The sequence below is a fragment of the Lepisosteus platostomus genome, chromosome 12, assembly GCF_059453375.1.
Source record: "Lepisosteus platostomus isolate fLepPlt1 chromosome 12, fLepPlt1.hap1, whole genome shotgun sequence".
Taxonomy (NCBI): domain Eukaryota; kingdom Metazoa; phylum Chordata; class Actinopteri; order Semionotiformes; family Lepisosteidae; genus Lepisosteus; species Lepisosteus platostomus.
In genome coordinates, this window is record NC_142622.1 from 20,456,226 (window position 1) to 20,474,747 (window position 18,522).

The following is an 18,522-nucleotide window of genomic DNA, read 5'->3' on the forward strand; positions in this document are numbered from 1 at the left end:
TGGCTTTTAAGGTGGGCAGGGAATAGGGCGCAGGTGCATGGAATAAAGTCTTGAGCGATAGGGCTGGAGCACCCTTAAGGAGGGGGAACTAATATCGTGACATTAACCTTACAGGTCTATAGCTATAGAGCCATTTGTTAAGAAACAGGTGAAACACCTGTAAAGTAAGTGAAGCCTTTGGAAACTTGGTGTGAGGGTACAGTGACCCATACAGCCAAGCTGGGGTGACTTTCTGGAATCATTCTCTCCTGGACAGGGTAGAAAAAATATCTGCTGCCCCTTAAAACTAAAAGACATTAACATTCAAATTAGGCAATACATATATTAACTAATCTGCAGTTTTGCCTAATTATCTGTTAAAAATGCAAAGCAGATAAAATGATAATGTTTTAACAGCGTTAACACTGGCAAATTAAAAATATTTAATTTTATATTTAAAATGTATTTAATATTTAAAATTTAATTTTATATTTAAAACTTAATTTTATATTTAAGTCTATTATATTTAATAGACTAAAAATATTAGTAAAAATAATAAATGTGTATTTATTTTTCCTTGATAAAATCTGTATGTAATTCTTATTTTTCTCATCTTCATTTTGCTTCTCAGTATTTGTGGCCACAAATTTTGAAAACAAATATTATAATTATTATATTGTTAATTGCTGTATTCTCCTACTGACAAGGCTGAAGTTTAATTAGAGAAGTGTTCTCTCTAGTTCCTGCTGATGGATAATGATTTGTCTGTTTTCAAAGCTTTACTTGAACTGGATCAAGGTGAAACACGTCTGGTTATTGTCGGGCAATTGAAAAATTGTCTCTCATTTTGGCACAGCGATGGTGTGATCATTATCTTTGTTTGGTTGAATCCTTTGTTGTAGTAAAACGTGGTACAGCCACAGACACCTTACTGTTTTTGTAAAACAATAGAAAGGGATGGAAGCAAACCAGTACAAGAATATATACTGTAGCACTTTCAACAGCCTGGGTTCCAACCCACATGATGAACAACCATACATGCGCCTAATAGGACTGTTTTAATATCTGTATATCAGGCACATATTGACATTCATTATTTTATTTTATTTTTTAAATCGTGATGAGTACCCAAACATGATGTACAAGATACCATTGTCACACCATTAGTATACAAGTATTCTTCTGTGTAACCAAACCTGATGATTCTATGGTTGAAGGCGAGGCTTACTCGTTATGGGTTAATTGTCTGATTGACCAAGCACTGAGCTCATAAAGGCATCTGCCTTGGCATGCTGTTCAAACAGTCCATTGCCCTCCATGGGAGCTGGACTCTTCAGCCCTGCCACAGTATCCATTTTTAAAACGATTTCTTCTTAGAATCTCCCTCAAAATGAGTATAACACCTTATTCTGAGATTATGTTGAAAAGCACAGGGAGGAAGGAGATCATAAGATATGTGATAAACGCTAACCCAAGCTGCCAGTAACTAGCTCTGGAAGAGGTATTGTTTCAATTCATAAAAAGTTGCTTAATAGCCAAAACAGTGTGTCGAGACTGTATATATAGAGTGTCCTAGAGAGAGGTATTGAGAGAGAGGGAGAGTGGGAGGGAAAGAGAAACAGAGGCAGTGAAGGAGGAACTGAAAGAAGTGTCTCCAGTTCTGTGAGTTTGGCAGAGGAGTCTTAGTTACTCAGGTGCTGAGTGAGGAAGAGACTTCTAAAGAATCTTGGAGAGAAGAGGACAAAAGATGAACTCTTCAGAAGATACTGTCCTGGCACAGAAGCTGGCTCCTGACCACAGCAGCAACAGTACTCTAGATTCCTCAGCATCTAACGGGTGAGTGAGGGGTAGTGATGGAGGGATCAGCAGGCACTCTGCGCGGAGGGAGTGTGTGCATGGTGGCTGACTGCTGGCTGTTTATCTTCAGACTGAGTTCTGGCACCAAACTGGGCACTGCCAGTGATCTGCGCTTCTGTGCCCTACAGCCTGACTCCGAGAGTTAACATCACTACAGTATAAACCTGAGCCTGAGTCATGAATGCAGTCTTGGCAATTTTATTCTTCCTCAGGAGAAACCTGGAAGAAACCACTTGGAGAGAGGAAATTGATTTCTGTGTTTTTCAAACCACTGAGAAAGACATTAACCTAGGAGTCTGTCAGCTTAGTTTTTAACTGCTTTTAAATCAATGACCTGAATAACATTTTTTAATGCCAGTAGGAGGCTTTAATATAACTTTCCTAGCCAGTCCTACCTGTTTTAGGATGTTGCAGTCTTATGTGTGCGTGTCTTGAAAGATGTTTATTGATATTGAGTCTGTCTCGTAAATGGTTAAACAGGAAGAATTGTGCAAAACATTGTCCTGCATGAAAAACCCTGTATGAAAAAATTAAACCATGTAGTTATTAAAACTTAAACTTCTTACAGCTATGTTTCTCTACAAGGGTGTCAATATTTGACACAGCAATGAGAACAATGTGTATATACAGTAGGTCACTTCAGAGAATATTTTATAAGTAGACTAAAAATAATAAATGTGTATTTATTTTCCCTAGATAAAATCTGTATGATCAAATTAAATCTATATTAAGACATATATTGTATTTCATGAAATGTGGATGTTAAACAGTGTATATTTTTAATTTTAAATGAAATGACATGTTTGTCTTGCACTTCAATTAGAGAAACATAATACATTTCAGCTTAAGCCTTGCTTTGCTCTTAACTTTTGTTATCAGTGTGTAAGTATAATTTTGAAAAATTGTAAGTTTTTTTCTAAGTTTTGAAAAGTTAGGAACAACATGTGGTGAAATTACTTTGATGTTGTATTATTCATTATGTTACTTTCATTAAATATGCTTCATTGAAAGCTGGTGAATAATCTTTCAAGATATGATCTTTAAAACACATTATTGCAGACCTCTTTCCCTTTTTGTTTTGCTAGTAGAACTGGCCAGGAACCCTGAACTGGCCAGTCCTGTTGACAGGGCTAAGCCTGAACAGACCATCCCAATTTTACAACACCAAGCCTCTCCAGTATCTGCTTTCCTATAGAGAAGGGTTCCAAAATTAAGTCTTGTAAGCCATGACAAGAATCTACAGTACCTGATCTTTTTACTGTCCCTGAGCTTTACTTATTAGTGAACTCTTTACCAGCTCTGGAAAATCAGGCCAGAGTGGAGATGACTAAATGGTCCTTTTAAGAAAGAGGATGGAGTTGTGAGTGGTTTGTTTAGAAACACTGCCTGTGTCAATTGAGTCTGTAAATAATCCAAACGTTATTTACTAAACAAGAACAACTTAGTCTGACCCTTGAGAGTTGTAGACGGAGCTGGTGTGCATTAATGATCACACTTCCCCGGTAATGTGTACACAGATACAAAGTACTGCACTGGACACTACAGTGACCTGAAGTGAAGGAAAAGGAGTATTAAATTAAATTAACATATAGTGATCTTTTACTGTACAGTGCTGAGCAGTAATAGTTTTAACATTTTAAAAACATGGATGAGATGTAAACCTAGGTCCTGACTCTCTGTGGTCATTAAAAATCCAGGAGCATTTCTCGAAAAGAGTAGGGGTGTAACCCCGGTGTCCTGGCTAAATTTCCCATTGGCCCGTACCAATCATGGCCTCCTAATAATCCCCATCTATGAATTGGCTTCATTACTCTGCTCTCCTCCACACTGATAGCTGATGTGTGGTGACCGTTCTGGCGCACAATGGCTGCCGTCGCACCATCCAGGTGGGGCTGCACTTTGGTGGTGGTGGAGGGGAGTCCCCATTACCTATAAAGTGCTTTGAGTGGAGTGTCCAGAAAAGTGCTATATAAGTGTAAGCAATTATTATTATTATTGTTATTGAGCCATAAATAAGGTTTTCAAAGGCCTAACACAACTACGAACTGCTTTTACTAGAATGTAAAATCACATAACACAGGTGTGGAAATAGTATTTTGCACTTCAATTAGATATAGCAAACCCTTTTTTAGCAAACAGTTTTATTAAAGTCTTTTTAATGTAACTGCTGTCTGAGAAAGGACAGGGATTTGTTAATTTCCTGGAATCTCATGACTTGTAGCAAATGTTAACAGCCACCAGCCATGTCACCCTGCAACTGTAGGGAGGTAGGGAGAGGGCTATGCATCAGAGTGCATTGGTGTCTCATACTGTAGTTACTGCAAGGTACACCAGAGTTTTGGTTATGACCCAGCATATTCTACACTTCTGTTTATTTCAAAACTTGAATTTACACCATCTTTGAAAATAGTCAACTTCTGTTTCCTCATTTCCCCCAATTTCTTTGACAAATGTTCTGTTAATTTCCACATCAGAAATTGAAAGACCATTGAACTGATGATACTTCTATTAACCACTTGTGTTTTTTTTCCATTTCATTGCATTGGTTCAGCTTGCATGAACAAGTGCACAATGCCTGATTATCATTAGGACCACAGGAAGAATCAGGAAGCAGCTGTGTTCCTAAAACAGGGGGTTCACAGTGACACCTACATCTTTCAGCACTGCACGAAGCTGACACTTCCTTATCATCATAACAGGTCATTGTAGCTCATGGTACGCTCAAGGAAGTTCATGAAAGCCTTGAGACACATTGTCTGGAGCAAACACTTTCTTCTTTCTTTTTAGCAAAATAAACATGTTCTGAAGAATGCACTGGGCAATTTTTGACCATGCACAGGAAGTTCTATACCTTGCTGCGAGTTATCTTGTGATTTTGTGTCTTGAATGATATCAGTGAATTATCTTCATCATTATGTTTTAGTAATTTTTAAACACCTATAGCTCTTTAAGCATAAAGTGCTGCTTTTTCCTGCTCTTTTCACTTGAACCCAATGCTGACATGCTCCATTGCTAGTTTCCTTGTTGTACAGCGGGGCATGCAGGTGTAAAATGACAGGTATGTGTCACTGACAGCAGTGATCTTTCACAACCTGTGCAAACAGCTTTTCTACAGAAACGCAAATCATCGCCTTCAAAATATCTGCAAGATTCCTTTGTTTTATAGTGTTTTATAGTCCTTATAGTTTATAGTTTATTAGTTTAAATCTAGATGATACAAACCAAGGGTGTAGCAAACTCTTACTGGAGAGTCAGGCCCTGTTTGTTTCACTCTTCAAACACACAGACTACTCAGTCTCCTTGGATCAGTACCTGTAATAAGTGAGGAACTAAATTCCACATAACTCCTCCACAGGAAAAGAAACCAGATGAAGGAGTGTACCAATATTCTGAACACAACAGGCATGCCATACTCTCTGCAGATAGTCTCTTTTCCCTGGCCATTATACAGTAGGCACCAGAGACAGGACTCCTGCAATGTTAGAACTGGGTTAGTCAATAACTGAGAGGTCTTCCCAAGATATCCTTAGTAGATAAAGCAATTTATGTGGTCAAAATAGATTTTGAATTTCCTTATACATCTCTGATTTATTCAATGTTTTTTTTTCATCAAAAAGGTGCTGAATATGTGCAGAAATTATAAAGAGGGGCACTGGAGTGAATTTGTTGACCCGGTCTTTGAGATCCTGTATAGAGTCACAGTCTCTTTGTCCAATCAACTTGTTTGTTCTAACTATAAATCTACCAAGTCTGTCTTCTTCTGTGTGTGCTTGTCTGTCTTGTTCTCTCTATTCTCTCTTTCCTCCAAATTGCTAGCATTCACCTGCTTCTTTCTCTCTCTACAGCTCAGCAGCCCACATGAAGGTGAAAAAATATGTTCGTATTAAGAACTGGGAGACAGGAGAGTCTCTGTATGACACTCTACACATGCGGACTGACAAGGTGCGCAAAATTCTTTTTTCAATTAGAAAGGCGTAACGAAGTGAGAAAGAAAGGTAAAGAAAATAAAAAAAATTAAGTTTAACATAAAAACAACTTGTTGGTTTGGCCCTGTCATTGCTGCTGCTTCTGCTGAAATTTTGTCAATATGGCTGGGGTTTCACATTTCAATCTTTCTCTGTGTGCCACAGGACTCACCCTGCGGGGGGCGCCGGTGCCTTGGATCAGTCATGTATCCCCCGGAACTGGTAAACAGACCCCCTGAACTGCCCAAGGACCCAAGAATCTTGCTACAACAGGCCACCGAGTTCATCAATCAGTACTACAGCTCCATCAAACGGTGAGGGGGAAAGGACTGGCTTAGGAGAGCAGGAAGGGGGAAAGAAAACATGTTTTTTCCTCTAAAACTAATGTATTGGAATAAACTTATTCTTCTTTTTACCAATTCCATTTGGTAAGTTGTGTTGATTACCATCCAGAATTCCAAGTAGTTTTTTTTTTTACGTTTTCAACCCCTATAGTCCTTGACAAAAAAGCACTTTTGAATCTGAAAATCAGAAAAATCCGTAGATGATGAAAGGAGGATGAAAGAGTTATGCAGTTACTCTTTGGTAATGCTATAGTTCTGAAGCCTGTTATAGCACCATGTGCAGTGACTTCTGTGGGCTGTGTGTTCGGCAGGTTCCAGACTGATGCCCACCAGCAGAGGCTGCGTGCAGTAGAGAAGGAGATTGCCTCCATGGAGACTTATCACCTGGAAGAGACAGAACTGATCTTTGGTGCCAAACAGGCCTGGAGAAATGCAGCTCGCTGTGTGGGACGCATTCAGTGGTCTAAACTGCAGGTGAGGGGGACCAGAGAAAGCATACAGGGAAAGACAGCGAAGGAGGAGGTGGAGAGCAGAATGGGTCAGGGGGAATGTTGAAGAGGGAATACAGTATAAGGAAAATGAAGGAATGAATGTCAGTGTCAGTAACAGGATAACAGCACTGGATCCCTCAACTGTGACTTACTGAATGGCCTAAGAAGCTGGTTTAATTCACATTAAAACACTTCTTCAAATGTGTCCTCTTAACCTATTGATCATGCCTCCAAGAGAACTGCTCCTGTGCTAGAACTTTCCTTGCTGCTCAAACCCATGGCCGCACACACCAGTAATCACTTGGTTTTTCACAACCCACACATTTCCTGTCCAGGCCAGCTGAAGTAAACTGTTAAGAACAGAAAAAGGCAGGAGGGAGCATGCCGGTTGTCGGATGACAGCTGATGGGTGTCTTGGCTCGTTGTGTGTGGCCCTTCTTAACCTTTCAGGGCCTGCTTTACATCTCCTGCTGCTCATGCCGTCACTCATAAACACAGAAACATACACACGCTCCCAGGATGTCTGCCACAGTACTGTTTCTGCACCCACCCTGTCTGGGGAGGGTCTAGCATTCAGTGATATAACTTAACAATTTTTCTGTCTTGTCCTTGATGTAGAAAAAAGAAAGGTTTTAAGATTACCAATGTAACCATTTGTGACATTTTGGACCATGAACAAAAACATTTTATTACAATATATTTTTTGTGCATTTTTTAGGTAGTGTGTAGCATACTTGCTAAAAAAAGCCTTGTCATTTTTGAGGTTCAGTTTTACTGGATATTAACATTTACAGAGAAAGGGATTTCTTCCGATTTGAGTTTGTGAGTGCATGTTTCAGTGGCCTATCTAATTCTGGTCTGGTGATGCCATGTGGTGTCTATTTAGGTGTTTGATGCTCGGGATTGCACAAGTGCTGCTGAGATGTTCAATTACATCTGCAACCACATCAAATATGCTACCAACAAGGGCAACCTCAGGTTAGTCCATCTTCCTCCCTGATTGTCCTTCACTGTCCTCTCCAGATTCCAAGGTCCTATCTCAAGCTCTATGTTTGCTGTCCTACCCCTTGTTAAGAATAGACGTTCTGATCAGGCCCTTTTTGGACTTTTTTACTAGCAAGGTCTCTTAGATAGTTAATAGTTCACCTAACGTATTAGTTAGGTTCTCAGAGAATCGTTAGTACTAGTCTAACATTACATTGATATTGCTTGGTAATCCTTACAATTCCTAATCTCCTAGGATAGGACAGAAGTTTCCTGTACTGATCATCCTCAATTATTCTGGTTCAGGACCATACATTTTGTCTGTCTTACGTAATTTTTGTTCTTCGTCAAGAAATAGTTACTTGTGTTAATCATCAAGGGGCAGAATAATTAAAGACCTGACTGTATCCACACCCTTCACTGGAATAGAAGTAAAAGTCTGGTATGTTTGCAGCCCTCTTGCAGGTACCTATCAGAAGTCACATGATCTGTCAAGTTGTCAACTGCAATGCATGTGTAGACTGTGTTTAATTTGAAAACGTGTACGCCAACTGGAAATTCCAGACGCTGACAAGCAAAAGTTCCACGTCTCAGTCAAAAATGTTTAAAGACTCTTGGTTTAAGAAACACTGGGTATTCTTTGCTATTCATTTCACGTGGAATGAAAAAAAAAGTTACTTCCCAGTGGATTGACACAGAGTTATTGGGAGGCAGAGAAATTGACACTGTCAGTCGCTCATCTTTTTTTTCCTGCTCTCTATCTCCTTTCCCCTTAGCATGAGGAAGGGTCTCTCAGCCTGGTTTTCTTCACGTCCTTTCTTACTGTCTGCATTCCATAAACAAAATTCAGAAAACCTCCCAAGTGGCTCAACCAATTAAAACTCAGGCATGAGCCCAATGAGTTGTCAGAGACGCCAGTGATTTAATGCTTACCATGGGTACCTGACCCCTCCGCAGGTCAGCCATCACAGTGTTCCCTCAGAGAATACAGGGTCAGGGCGACTTCCGTCTCTGGAACCCGCAGCTGATCCGGTATGCTGGCTACAGCCAACCAGATGGGTCCGTCATCGGAGATCCTGCCAATGTGGAGCTCACCGAGGTCAGCTGTTTGCTTCTACTGTTGCTGATAAACATACACAAAGTACAACCTCTACTACTGCTATATGCATCCAATATGTGATTGCCACTGTTCATGTTGCTACTGTGTACACACCACTACAATGAGAAAACAAGTAGAATGTGTTCTATTATATGTAATAGGAACAATGCAACTTTTGCAAGTTTTAAAGACCTAGAAACTATGACATTATTCTCTTTTTGAGTAGCAAAGCTGACACCATCAAAGGACCAACCTTGAGCTATAGCCAAGTAGAGCTGTAGTTGTTGTTCACATTGCAAAGAATTACATCAGAGGCATCAGTCTATTTTGGCCTTTTTGCAGATAATGTCACAAGAGCAAATGGCAACCCAAAGTCAAAAGGCACCAGAACTCTGTGTCATCCATAAGGTTTCCACTTCCCCCATTACAGGAACACTCTCTATGGCAAGGGCAAAAATCCCCTTGCTAGAAACACTGCATTTGAATGAAAGGACATTCAGCCTGCTTGGGGACAGAAGCAGCTCAGCTAAAAGGAGAAGGAATATTTGTTGAGGAAATGCAACACAAAATGAGAAAACTAGAAGGTGAATCAAACTTTTGAAGGGAAAATTGCTTCTTTCATAATCTAGTCTTTGAACACTTGCCAGAGGAAACAGTATAGTGTAATATGTCACAATTGTTGCGTGGAACCATTTCCCCCTCCTGTCTTCCTCTTCAGCTGTGCGTGCAGATGGGGTGGCAGCCACAGGGGGGGCGTTTTGATGTGCTGCCGCTGATCCTGCAGGCCCGGGGGGAGCCTCCCAAGCTCTTCCCAATACCCCCTGAGCTCGTCTTAGAGGTGCCCATCACTCACCCGACGTGAGTTGCCTCCAATAAATCTTCATAGACCTGCAAAGTGTTATACAATCTCCTGTATCTCTGTGTAGTTCCCTGCTTCACCCGTACTAGTGCTACACAACAGCTGAGAAGTTTGTTTCTCATACTGGTACTAATGTACTGGTGGGATACTGGGCAAATCAATGGTGTCTGGGATACTTAGTTTAGCTTTGTTCCACTTCTGTTCTGACTGTTCCCTCTGTGTGCCAGGTTCTCCTGGTTTGCAGAACTGGACTTGCGCTGGTATGCTCTGCCTGCTGTGGCCAATATGATGCTGGAGATTGGGGGGCTGGAGTTCACTGCTGTACCCTTCAACGGCTGGTATATGGGCTCTGAGATTGGAGTCAGGAATTTCTGTGACACCTATAGATACAACATCCTGGAGGTATGGCACCAGCGAGCATCCTGCCCTGACATTGTCACATACACATTCCTTATTTAATCAGTTTACCCTTCAAAGCAGTTCTGTTGCCTGCAGTTCCAAGCAGGACTGCAAGTACAAAGTGAAGGGGATTTTGGTGGGGACTGGTATGGAACCTTTGTTGTGTAATTACATAATTACATTATGAGGAACTCTGTGAAACAATGCAGATTTCTTACTTTTTAATGAAATATGCTGAAAATCAACCTATCAAAACTAGATGTACATGAAAGGTGACCCATGCATTTACAAGACCTGAACAGTTGTTTGTTTTAATTGATTAAATTAATTTAGCAACATATTTAATTTTGCCTCAATTAATTAATTCATTATTGATTTATTTTGTTATTCTTTATTATATATAGCAATAGCGATTTTAAAATCAATTATCTCAAAGTGAGTGGATAAAAAGCATGGGTTTCATGGCCCTGATAAAATAACCTGCATGGTAAACTGTCCTAAAAGAAATGCAAACACATTATTTAATAATGTCCTCAGTGATCTAGGTTGTGAGTGTTTGAAGTTGTTTCAGTGGCCGCTGTCCATCTCCTGAGTGTATGAGATCTGTAGCTCAATGCAATATCCCCAAGTTGCAAGAGTTGTAAATGTCCTACCTGCTTGCTTTCACTCCCCTTGACTTAGCTCCTCCCCACTGCCAGACACCCCCAAATCTTGGTGTAATGTGGGCTCTTGTTTTTGCAGCACAAGCTTTTTCAGCATGCAATGCCTGCTAAAGTGTTAGAGAATACTCTTTCTTTACAAACTCACAGTGTTTCTGTACAAGATGTATTAGGTTTAGTAGACTTTGAACATATTGTTTTAACTCATGTATATACAGCTGAGTTATTCAAATTGCCCAAAGGATATCACACAAACAAGATGAGGAGAATACACGGAAATACACATTTTTAAAAAAAAAAATGTCTTCAAGTTCCATTAATCTCACAAAGAAGTCTTTAATGTTCTTTGTTTAGATGTTTACTTTTTACTGCCAAGCTAAATAACAAACAAGTTCAACTAGGGTGGTTGGAGTCACCTCATTCTGTAGGCAAAGACAGCCCATTTTACGTTTATGAAATCTATTGCAATGAAGGCAGAAATTAGTGCACTCCTTTCAATTACAAGCATTATCCTTTAGGTTTTACCCTTCTTGCTGTTACTAAATCTAAACAAAATATCAATTGGCTTTCTGCCCATCATTATGAAGATGTTTTTCTCGTTCCAGGTTCTGCTTGTTTGGTCTCCATTACATAACCAGGTCCATGCACACTGTTTTGCATTTCAGGAATGCTACAATCTCTTAAATTATTAGTGTCTGAAAACCCTTTCGTTTAAAATAACAAAAGGAGCTTGCTTTTAAAATGCTATGCCTCTCTGATAGGCTGGAGGTACTTTATAATCTACAGTCTGAATTATTGATTAATGAATTAGGCTGAGCACTGTCCTATTTTAATTCATGTGATGAATATGTGAACATCTATTTCTGACACAACTAATATGCAAGTGACATTTATTTAATTATTTAAACCATTAAGGAAAGCAGCGAACCACCTTGTATTCTTAGCAGTTTTGTGTGTGTGTTTTGTTTATTTCTGTAGGAGGTGGGACAAAGGATGGGCCTAGATACCAGAAAGACTTCATCACTGTGGAAGGACAAAGCCGTGGTAGAGATAAACATTGCTGTGCTGCACAGCTACCAGGTAATCCAAACTGACCATACCTAGCCGCATTTGTGAAACCAGATTATCGGGTTCTTTCAGAAAATGTCTGGAGGAATATCGGATCAATCAGCTAGTAACAACCAAGTTAGATAAGATAAAGAGTTAGATAAGACACATGACTTCTTCTCTTTTGTAATCTTGTGTTTTAACATTGATAACCAGCATAAATAATTAATGTAGGTAGTAAACCAGGTGATCTATAGTGACAGCCATTAAAGCTATCAGTTATCAACACTAACAACCACTATTGCTATTATGAGTCTAGACAGACACCCAGCACTGCAACCAGGTAATCCACATTAACATCAAACACAGCTGCCAGGATATCTCTACAGATACTCAACTCACTCGGGGGTAAATGTTGAAAGTCACATGGCCAGGTGAGACATTCCAGAAGGATGCTCTAGATTTTAAGATGCACAAAAAATATTAAATTTATTATGAAAAATAATAAATCAAGACTTCTTTACAGCATTTCTTAGGAACCTGTTTAACCAGAAGTATTCCTTGCCTCACCACAACATCTTTCTAAGTATTTATAAACACTTATACTCTGTAATGAAACTACTGTATGTCCCCAAAGGTCATTCTCACTTAAACATTTCTCAAATTTGTCTTAACAAATGGAAGAATATACAATAGAAATCAAAGTACAGTAAGTTGATAATCATTGTGGCAAAGAGCTGTATCATGTTTTTGTCTGTATCAAGACCTGTCAAGAGAAGGCATCTTATAGTTTCTACATTTTATCTTATCCAAGCTTCTATTAGCCTTTTAATTACTAGGACAACACCTGAATCTTTTACCCCTAAACTTCATAACTGATGTGCAATTCTGCTTTGTGTGTTTCTTAAAACAGCTGTGTCATTGAGATCTGTTTGTGTTTGCTTCTGCCTGCCTGTGTGTGCATGTGAGTATAGCAGGCAAAGGTGACGATCGTCGATCACCATGCAGCCACGGAGTCTTTCATGAAACACCTGGACAATGAATACCGAGCACGAGGGGGCTGCCCATCTGACTGGGTGTGGATTGTTCCACCGATATCTGGCAGTCTTACGCCTGCCTTCCACCAGGAGTTGCTCAACTATGTCCTGTCACCTTGTTTTCTGTACCAGGTACTGCACTCCTGATGGAGCAAAACATCCTTCTTAAACTCTACAGCATGTAGTGTTCTTAAACACATCATTAATCATTGATGATGCCTTTTCTGTCGTACGAAGAGATAACTAGTAGCATTTAAAATAAAAGAGGAACCTTTGACTCAACTTCAAGACGTTTAAAACAGTCTTGCAACTCACATACTTAAAATGTGACTATTCTATGATTTGTACTCATTATAGAATGCTGCTTTTTAGAATTCATGCATCATTTCATGTTCATTTGTAGAATAACAGAAGTTAGAAAAGTAGTGTCTACGTGACAGAGAGCTGATTAAAAATTACACTGGTCTGTATGGCGCCAGGATTGTTACCTATCCAGAAACATTTCCTACTGTGTAAAACATAAGATCTGATCACAGAATTCAATTTGCAGAATCCTTGAGATGCCCCAATAAGACCAAGTATATCTTCACACAAAAAAGGGGGTCTAGTTAAGACTTGATGGATCTCATTGCAGCCACTGGCCAGTTTTATTCTGACTTGCTGGTCTGGCTCCATAAAGGCATAGTGATGACAGAGGATGTTGGCATGCAGCATTCCATTTGTATTTCCATTACATTGTTTTATATATTTCCTTATATACAGCACCAGTGCTACAAAACACATACATTTAAACACAAAATGTCCCTTCTTGTACAATCTTCTCATGTGAACAGCTCATAAGAGTAAAGAAAGTCTGCAACACCATTCAACAGATAGTCCATATCAAAACAGAGGAAGAAAGTGAACTCAAAGGTTTAAGCTACTTTTTAGTTTTTGATTAAAATGAAAATTCTAATTGAGAAATTTGGATTTTTGATTTGGATTTTTCACAAAGACAGGGCTTGGATTAAATCCAGTAAAGTTAAAAATAGCCATATCCTGATTCCGTGCCTTTTGTACTATGTTGCAGTCTAATGTTAATTTCCATATTGCAAACGCTAGACAGTGTTAACGGAACACTTGATATTTTATGGTCTCCCAGTCTTCAGTGCTATTAATCTTGAAGTTACTCCCATAAAAATTACCTACATCACATTTTCCTTTTTTTGTTTGATCTCCTGTTCTTAAGTGATTTGGTGACTGTCACTCTGAATGACACATTGTGCATCTCTTGCTGCAGGATGACGACTTAAATTCAGGAACTGCTGTACAAGCTGAATGTTGTCCTTTCCTTCACCTCATCTCTTTTTTCTTTGTCCTTTTTTCAGGTAGATCCCTGGAAACTGCCTGGCTTCAGCGCTAAGAAGAAAATCAGCTTCAAAGAGGTGGCAGAGTAAGGCAGCGTCTCATTTATTGATGCTACTGCTGAGTTTCCTTCAGTACTAGATGTACACCAAAACTAAATTAAAGTGATTTTTTCAATGCAGTTTCCTTGAAGCAACTCTATAGGCATGCACTTGGGAACATAAAATCCATTGTAACCGAAATGGGCATTCCCTATGATATTTAGTGTCTTTAATCTATCATTCGGTGTTGCAGGGAATGATGACCCTTTCTTTGTCAGGATTTTGCAAATAAGTTGTTTTCTAAGCTACTCAAAAAAGGCCTGAATTAATTATTTTTCTCTTGTGTTAATTAAAGACACTACAAATAAGTTATTAAGAATTTTTGTACAGGTCCCCAAATAAAGGTAAAATTACTGTGTGAAGTTAGTTCAGATGAATGAATTTACAATGCTGGCTATAAAATACTATACAGGACAGTGATCTTGTTGTACTGTTTTCTCGTGTGACTACCTATAGAGCACCAGGTCTTTAGAGCAGTGTTGCTCTGATCTGCAGCCCCCGAATGCTGATAAAAGTATGCCTGCGTGTCTTTGTGTTGTAGAGCGGTAAAGTTCTCTGCCTCTCTGATGGGTCAAGCCATGGCCAGAAGAGTGAAAGCACGGATCCTGTATGCCACAGAGACCGGCCGCTCACAGACCTATGCCAACAAGCTGTGTGACATTTTCAAAAGAGCCTTTGACCCCAAGGTACAGACTGGGAATCGCTTTAGACCTGTATCTAGGGAAGCGGGTATAACAAAAAAGAATGCACCATTGGAACACAAAATGTACTAACAGGGGTTTCCTTAAAGCTACTGTAGCTGTAGACTCCTACAGTAGCTGTAGCTACTGTTCCTTAGAAAACTTTGTAAGAAATAAGTACAAGTCTGATAATCACATGTGTTAGTAACCTACAGTACTAAGAGCATTTAAAAAAAACAAGGATCTGCTCTGTGTTAAAGTAGGACTGGTGATTTGCTTTGTCTCCTGCTCCTGCTTATCCTAGGTCACTAAAAACATCAGTGGCCAATTATTACATTTTTTCCAGTATAAATACAGGCAACTTCATCTGAATTTACCAGCTCTAACTTCACCATTACTGCATTGCCTAATCCTTTTCATTTTTCTGATTTGACCCATGAACTTTACTCTGAGTCAGTCAAAATGGAAAGAAATGAAAAGATGAAGGATTTACAGTAATGGCCTATATTTCATCTGGTAAAATAACTGCCAATATGTTATGCAAGGAGGAGCCCATTTCCTAATGAAATAGTTGGCTCTGTAGAGCTATTGTGCGAAGATGTTGCCTCTCTGCTTAAGTCAATAAGCATTTCAAAATAAGTTGATTGCAGAAAAGTAAAAGGAACTAGATGGGACAAAATATTTCCTCTTCCATTTTCTTACAAAAGCAAAGTCCCTGAAATTTATGAAAACCCCTTGTTCTTGAGTTCTGTTTGTGTTCCATCAGAAGTAAAGTTTCAGTGAATTGAACAAAGGAAGCATTCTTCCTCTGTACAGAGTAGGGAAAAGTTTAAAGGCTTTGTTGACTGAGGCTGCCAAGCACTGGTCCAGAAGTAGAGTCTGGATTGACTTCAGATTTTCAGAAGTTGTTTCCTTACAGCAGTCAGAATGCTTCTCTGCCCCAGTGGTCGGTGTGTGATTCATTGCAGGTTGTGTGTATGGATGATTACGACATTGTCAACCTGGAGCACGAGAACTTAGTCCTGGTGGTGACGAGCACCTTTGGGAATGGAGACCCTCCTGAGAATGGCGAGGTAATCACACCAGAGCAAAAGAATGGCAGACTACTCTCTATGCAGCTGCTCTTGTCTAATAACAAAACGAGTCCATACTCTTAAAAACTGGCAAGGATAGGCTGCCTCGGCACTTTCATCTCATAGCAGAACTTCAGTCCATCCAATACTTAAACTTCACTGATGCTAAATTATTTAAATGGACACTAATGCTTAAAGTCAGTAATTAAGAATTGAAACAAACCTGTCATAATCCATTTAAAGATCTTTTCAAAGTAAATTCAAAGTTTTGAGCTTTTATTAACTGATATTTTGCTCCTTTCTTTAAGCAGCAGGAGATATTCTGTGAATATTGCTTATTTAGACCACATTAACAAGCATACATTTCATTCTGTCTCTAGGTTTCACAGTGTCAGATTATCTTTAAAATAACTCACTAAAAAACTGGACTTAACCACAGAAACCCGACTCTGTGAGAGCAAATTTGTTTGATCTGATCTGTATTTTGTCTCTGTATTTGTGTATCTGGGACAGATACGGGCTTGTGTGCCATCACTGTGGTGACTCTCTTAGCAGTGTACTGATTCTGGCTCCTTTCTCATTGTTTAAAATTCTTTAAGCCATACACATGAATAATGTCCCAACATAATGTTTACTGCACTTTAGGAAAAGGAAAACAAGCTTCTAATGATATAAACTCAAAGAGAAACAGTCCACAGGGACTCTTGAATGTTACAGTACCTTGAGCATTTATGGTAAGGGACATTTAGCTACTGCAAGTATATTTAAAATCATATAAACTTAGTGTAATAGTGGTAAATGTTGCTGTTGGGTGGCCAGTTTCACAAGTTTACTCTAAATGTTTTACAACATCTTTTATTGTTTAAGCTCCCCTATTTTGATTTACAAATTATTTTAATCTTGTATCTCTTGTAGTGTTGGTTGTGCCAGTAAGAGGGAGATAAAGACCATTTCCTCTAAAATGAGTGCTTGTCAGAGCCATTTGCTATTTTTTCACATTGTGAGTCCTGTGAAGCAAACAGAAGTGTAGTACATAGTGAGCATATATAGTAACACATAATGAGTTTACAGAGAAGGAAATGTCATCTGGGTAGATAATGAAGCTCATATTGACAATGTTGGAATTTCAGCAAGTCAAAGGTGTCCTGTCCAGGCGGATATGACTCTCTACAACTCTTGGTACAGTATGTCCTTTGAAGGAGCATCTGTATTTAGAAAATTAGAATCCCCAGAGTACATTTTTGTGAACAAAAGCAGTCTGTATTGCTTGATATATTGTTAAATAGTCATTAATGTGTAACAGATGCTTTTCTTAACTCCAGAAATTTATCAAAGCACTGATGGAGATGACACATCCAACCTCTCCAGAGCCTCAGCAGAAGAGGTGTGTATCTGAGTGGACATTCCTTCAGTTTTTTCACTTAATCAATTAAGGGTCCCAGGGAAAAATAACAAACCCTTCAGCACAAGTCTGGCAATAAGTAAACCCAAAGCTCTCACAAAGTGTCATTATGGTAGATGCTTTTAAAATTTAATAGATAATATGAGCATTATTCACAGTCAGGCTTGTAGTGGACTTGAAGTGGACTTATCCAGATTTTCTGTTGACTCAGACGCATCACAGATAAAGACTGCTCTGCAGTACCATGCATCATTTGAATATAAGTCTTTCAACCTTCAGTAACTCAGCCTACAGGAAGACGTTTTCTAAAATATTGGTCTATTGCCAGTCTATTGGACTGATGTGCCATCAAGGGTTTCTCCCTCCTTGTGCCCGTCGTCTGCTGGGTTAGACTCCAAACCACAGGGACACTGAATTGGACTGTTGAAAATGGACGATTGACATATTCCATATTTGTGACTCTGAAGGAATATTGAGGAAAACAAATATTCTATACACAATTATATACATAAAGTCTCTAGCCTACTGTAGGTTAAACATTGTATGTTTTTCTACTTCATTAAATTAATTAAATTAAGTTGCCAATTAATTAATAAATCAAAACATACCTAATTTCAAACATGCAAATAGACTGTACCATATTAATATGAAATAAATACAAATTGCTAGAAAGACAGAACATCACGGGAAGTGTAGCTAATAATAATAGTAATAAGAATGTTATTTATGTTAAATAAAATGTTATATTTTATTAATACAGAGAAACATTAGGCTACAAAGGAATCCAAAGATAAACTGCAGCCCCTTGATGTCTGTAAATTAGATCCTTATCAAATGATATTTCTTGAAAATGTATCTGTCAACCTGAACAAGTTGAACACCCCTGTTTCCTACTATGATGAGGTACTGTGTCTTAAATGTATCCTGTTTCACTTTCCTGTGCTGTTGTATTGGCAGGAGCTACAAGGTTCGCTTCAACAGCCTGTCCAATGTGGATGACTTAGTGGAGTCCAACAAGAGAACGTTCAGCTTGTCCAGTGCCACAGACAGTGCTGGCCCACTGGGGACACTGAGGTACTACACTGACACACTGCATGCTGAGTTTTTGGATGTCGGCCCAACACATTGCTGTTAAAGCAAAATCAGTTAGAAAGGGTTCATTTCCTCATGCTGCTGTTGAGTTCATAATGTTTTGTGTTATA

General features: G+C 39.0%; 1 protein-coding gene across 1 annotated transcript in view; it reads left to right on the forward strand.

Moving 5' to 3' along the window:
• Nucleotides 1-1,550: 1,550 nt before the first annotated feature.
• Nucleotides 1,551-18,522, forward strand: part of LOC148651263 (nitric oxide synthase 3-like) — a 34,040-nt gene continuing 17,068 nt past the window's right edge. The window contains exons 1-15 of the mRNA XM_088601347.1: nucleotides 1,551-1,815; nucleotides 5,682-5,778; nucleotides 5,967-6,115; nucleotides 6,457-6,619; nucleotides 7,523-7,614; nucleotides 8,578-8,719; nucleotides 9,438-9,577; nucleotides 9,806-9,980; nucleotides 11,615-11,716; nucleotides 12,658-12,852; nucleotides 14,088-14,152; nucleotides 14,707-14,851; nucleotides 15,814-15,918; nucleotides 17,241-17,302; nucleotides 18,278-18,394. Coding sequence (XP_088457473.1) covers nucleotides 1,727-1,815; nucleotides 5,682-5,778; nucleotides 5,967-6,115; nucleotides 6,457-6,619; nucleotides 7,523-7,614; nucleotides 8,578-8,719; nucleotides 9,438-9,577; nucleotides 9,806-9,980; nucleotides 11,615-11,716; nucleotides 12,658-12,852; nucleotides 14,088-14,152; nucleotides 14,707-14,851; nucleotides 15,814-15,918; nucleotides 17,241-17,302; nucleotides 18,278-18,394 — 1,838 coding nt within the window. The 5' untranslated portion in view covers nucleotides 1,551-1,726. The remainder of the gene's footprint in view (nucleotides 1,816-5,681; nucleotides 5,779-5,966; nucleotides 6,116-6,456; nucleotides 6,620-7,522; nucleotides 7,615-8,577; nucleotides 8,720-9,437; nucleotides 9,578-9,805; nucleotides 9,981-11,614; nucleotides 11,717-12,657; nucleotides 12,853-14,087; nucleotides 14,153-14,706; nucleotides 14,852-15,813; nucleotides 15,919-17,240; nucleotides 17,303-18,277; nucleotides 18,395-18,522) is intronic.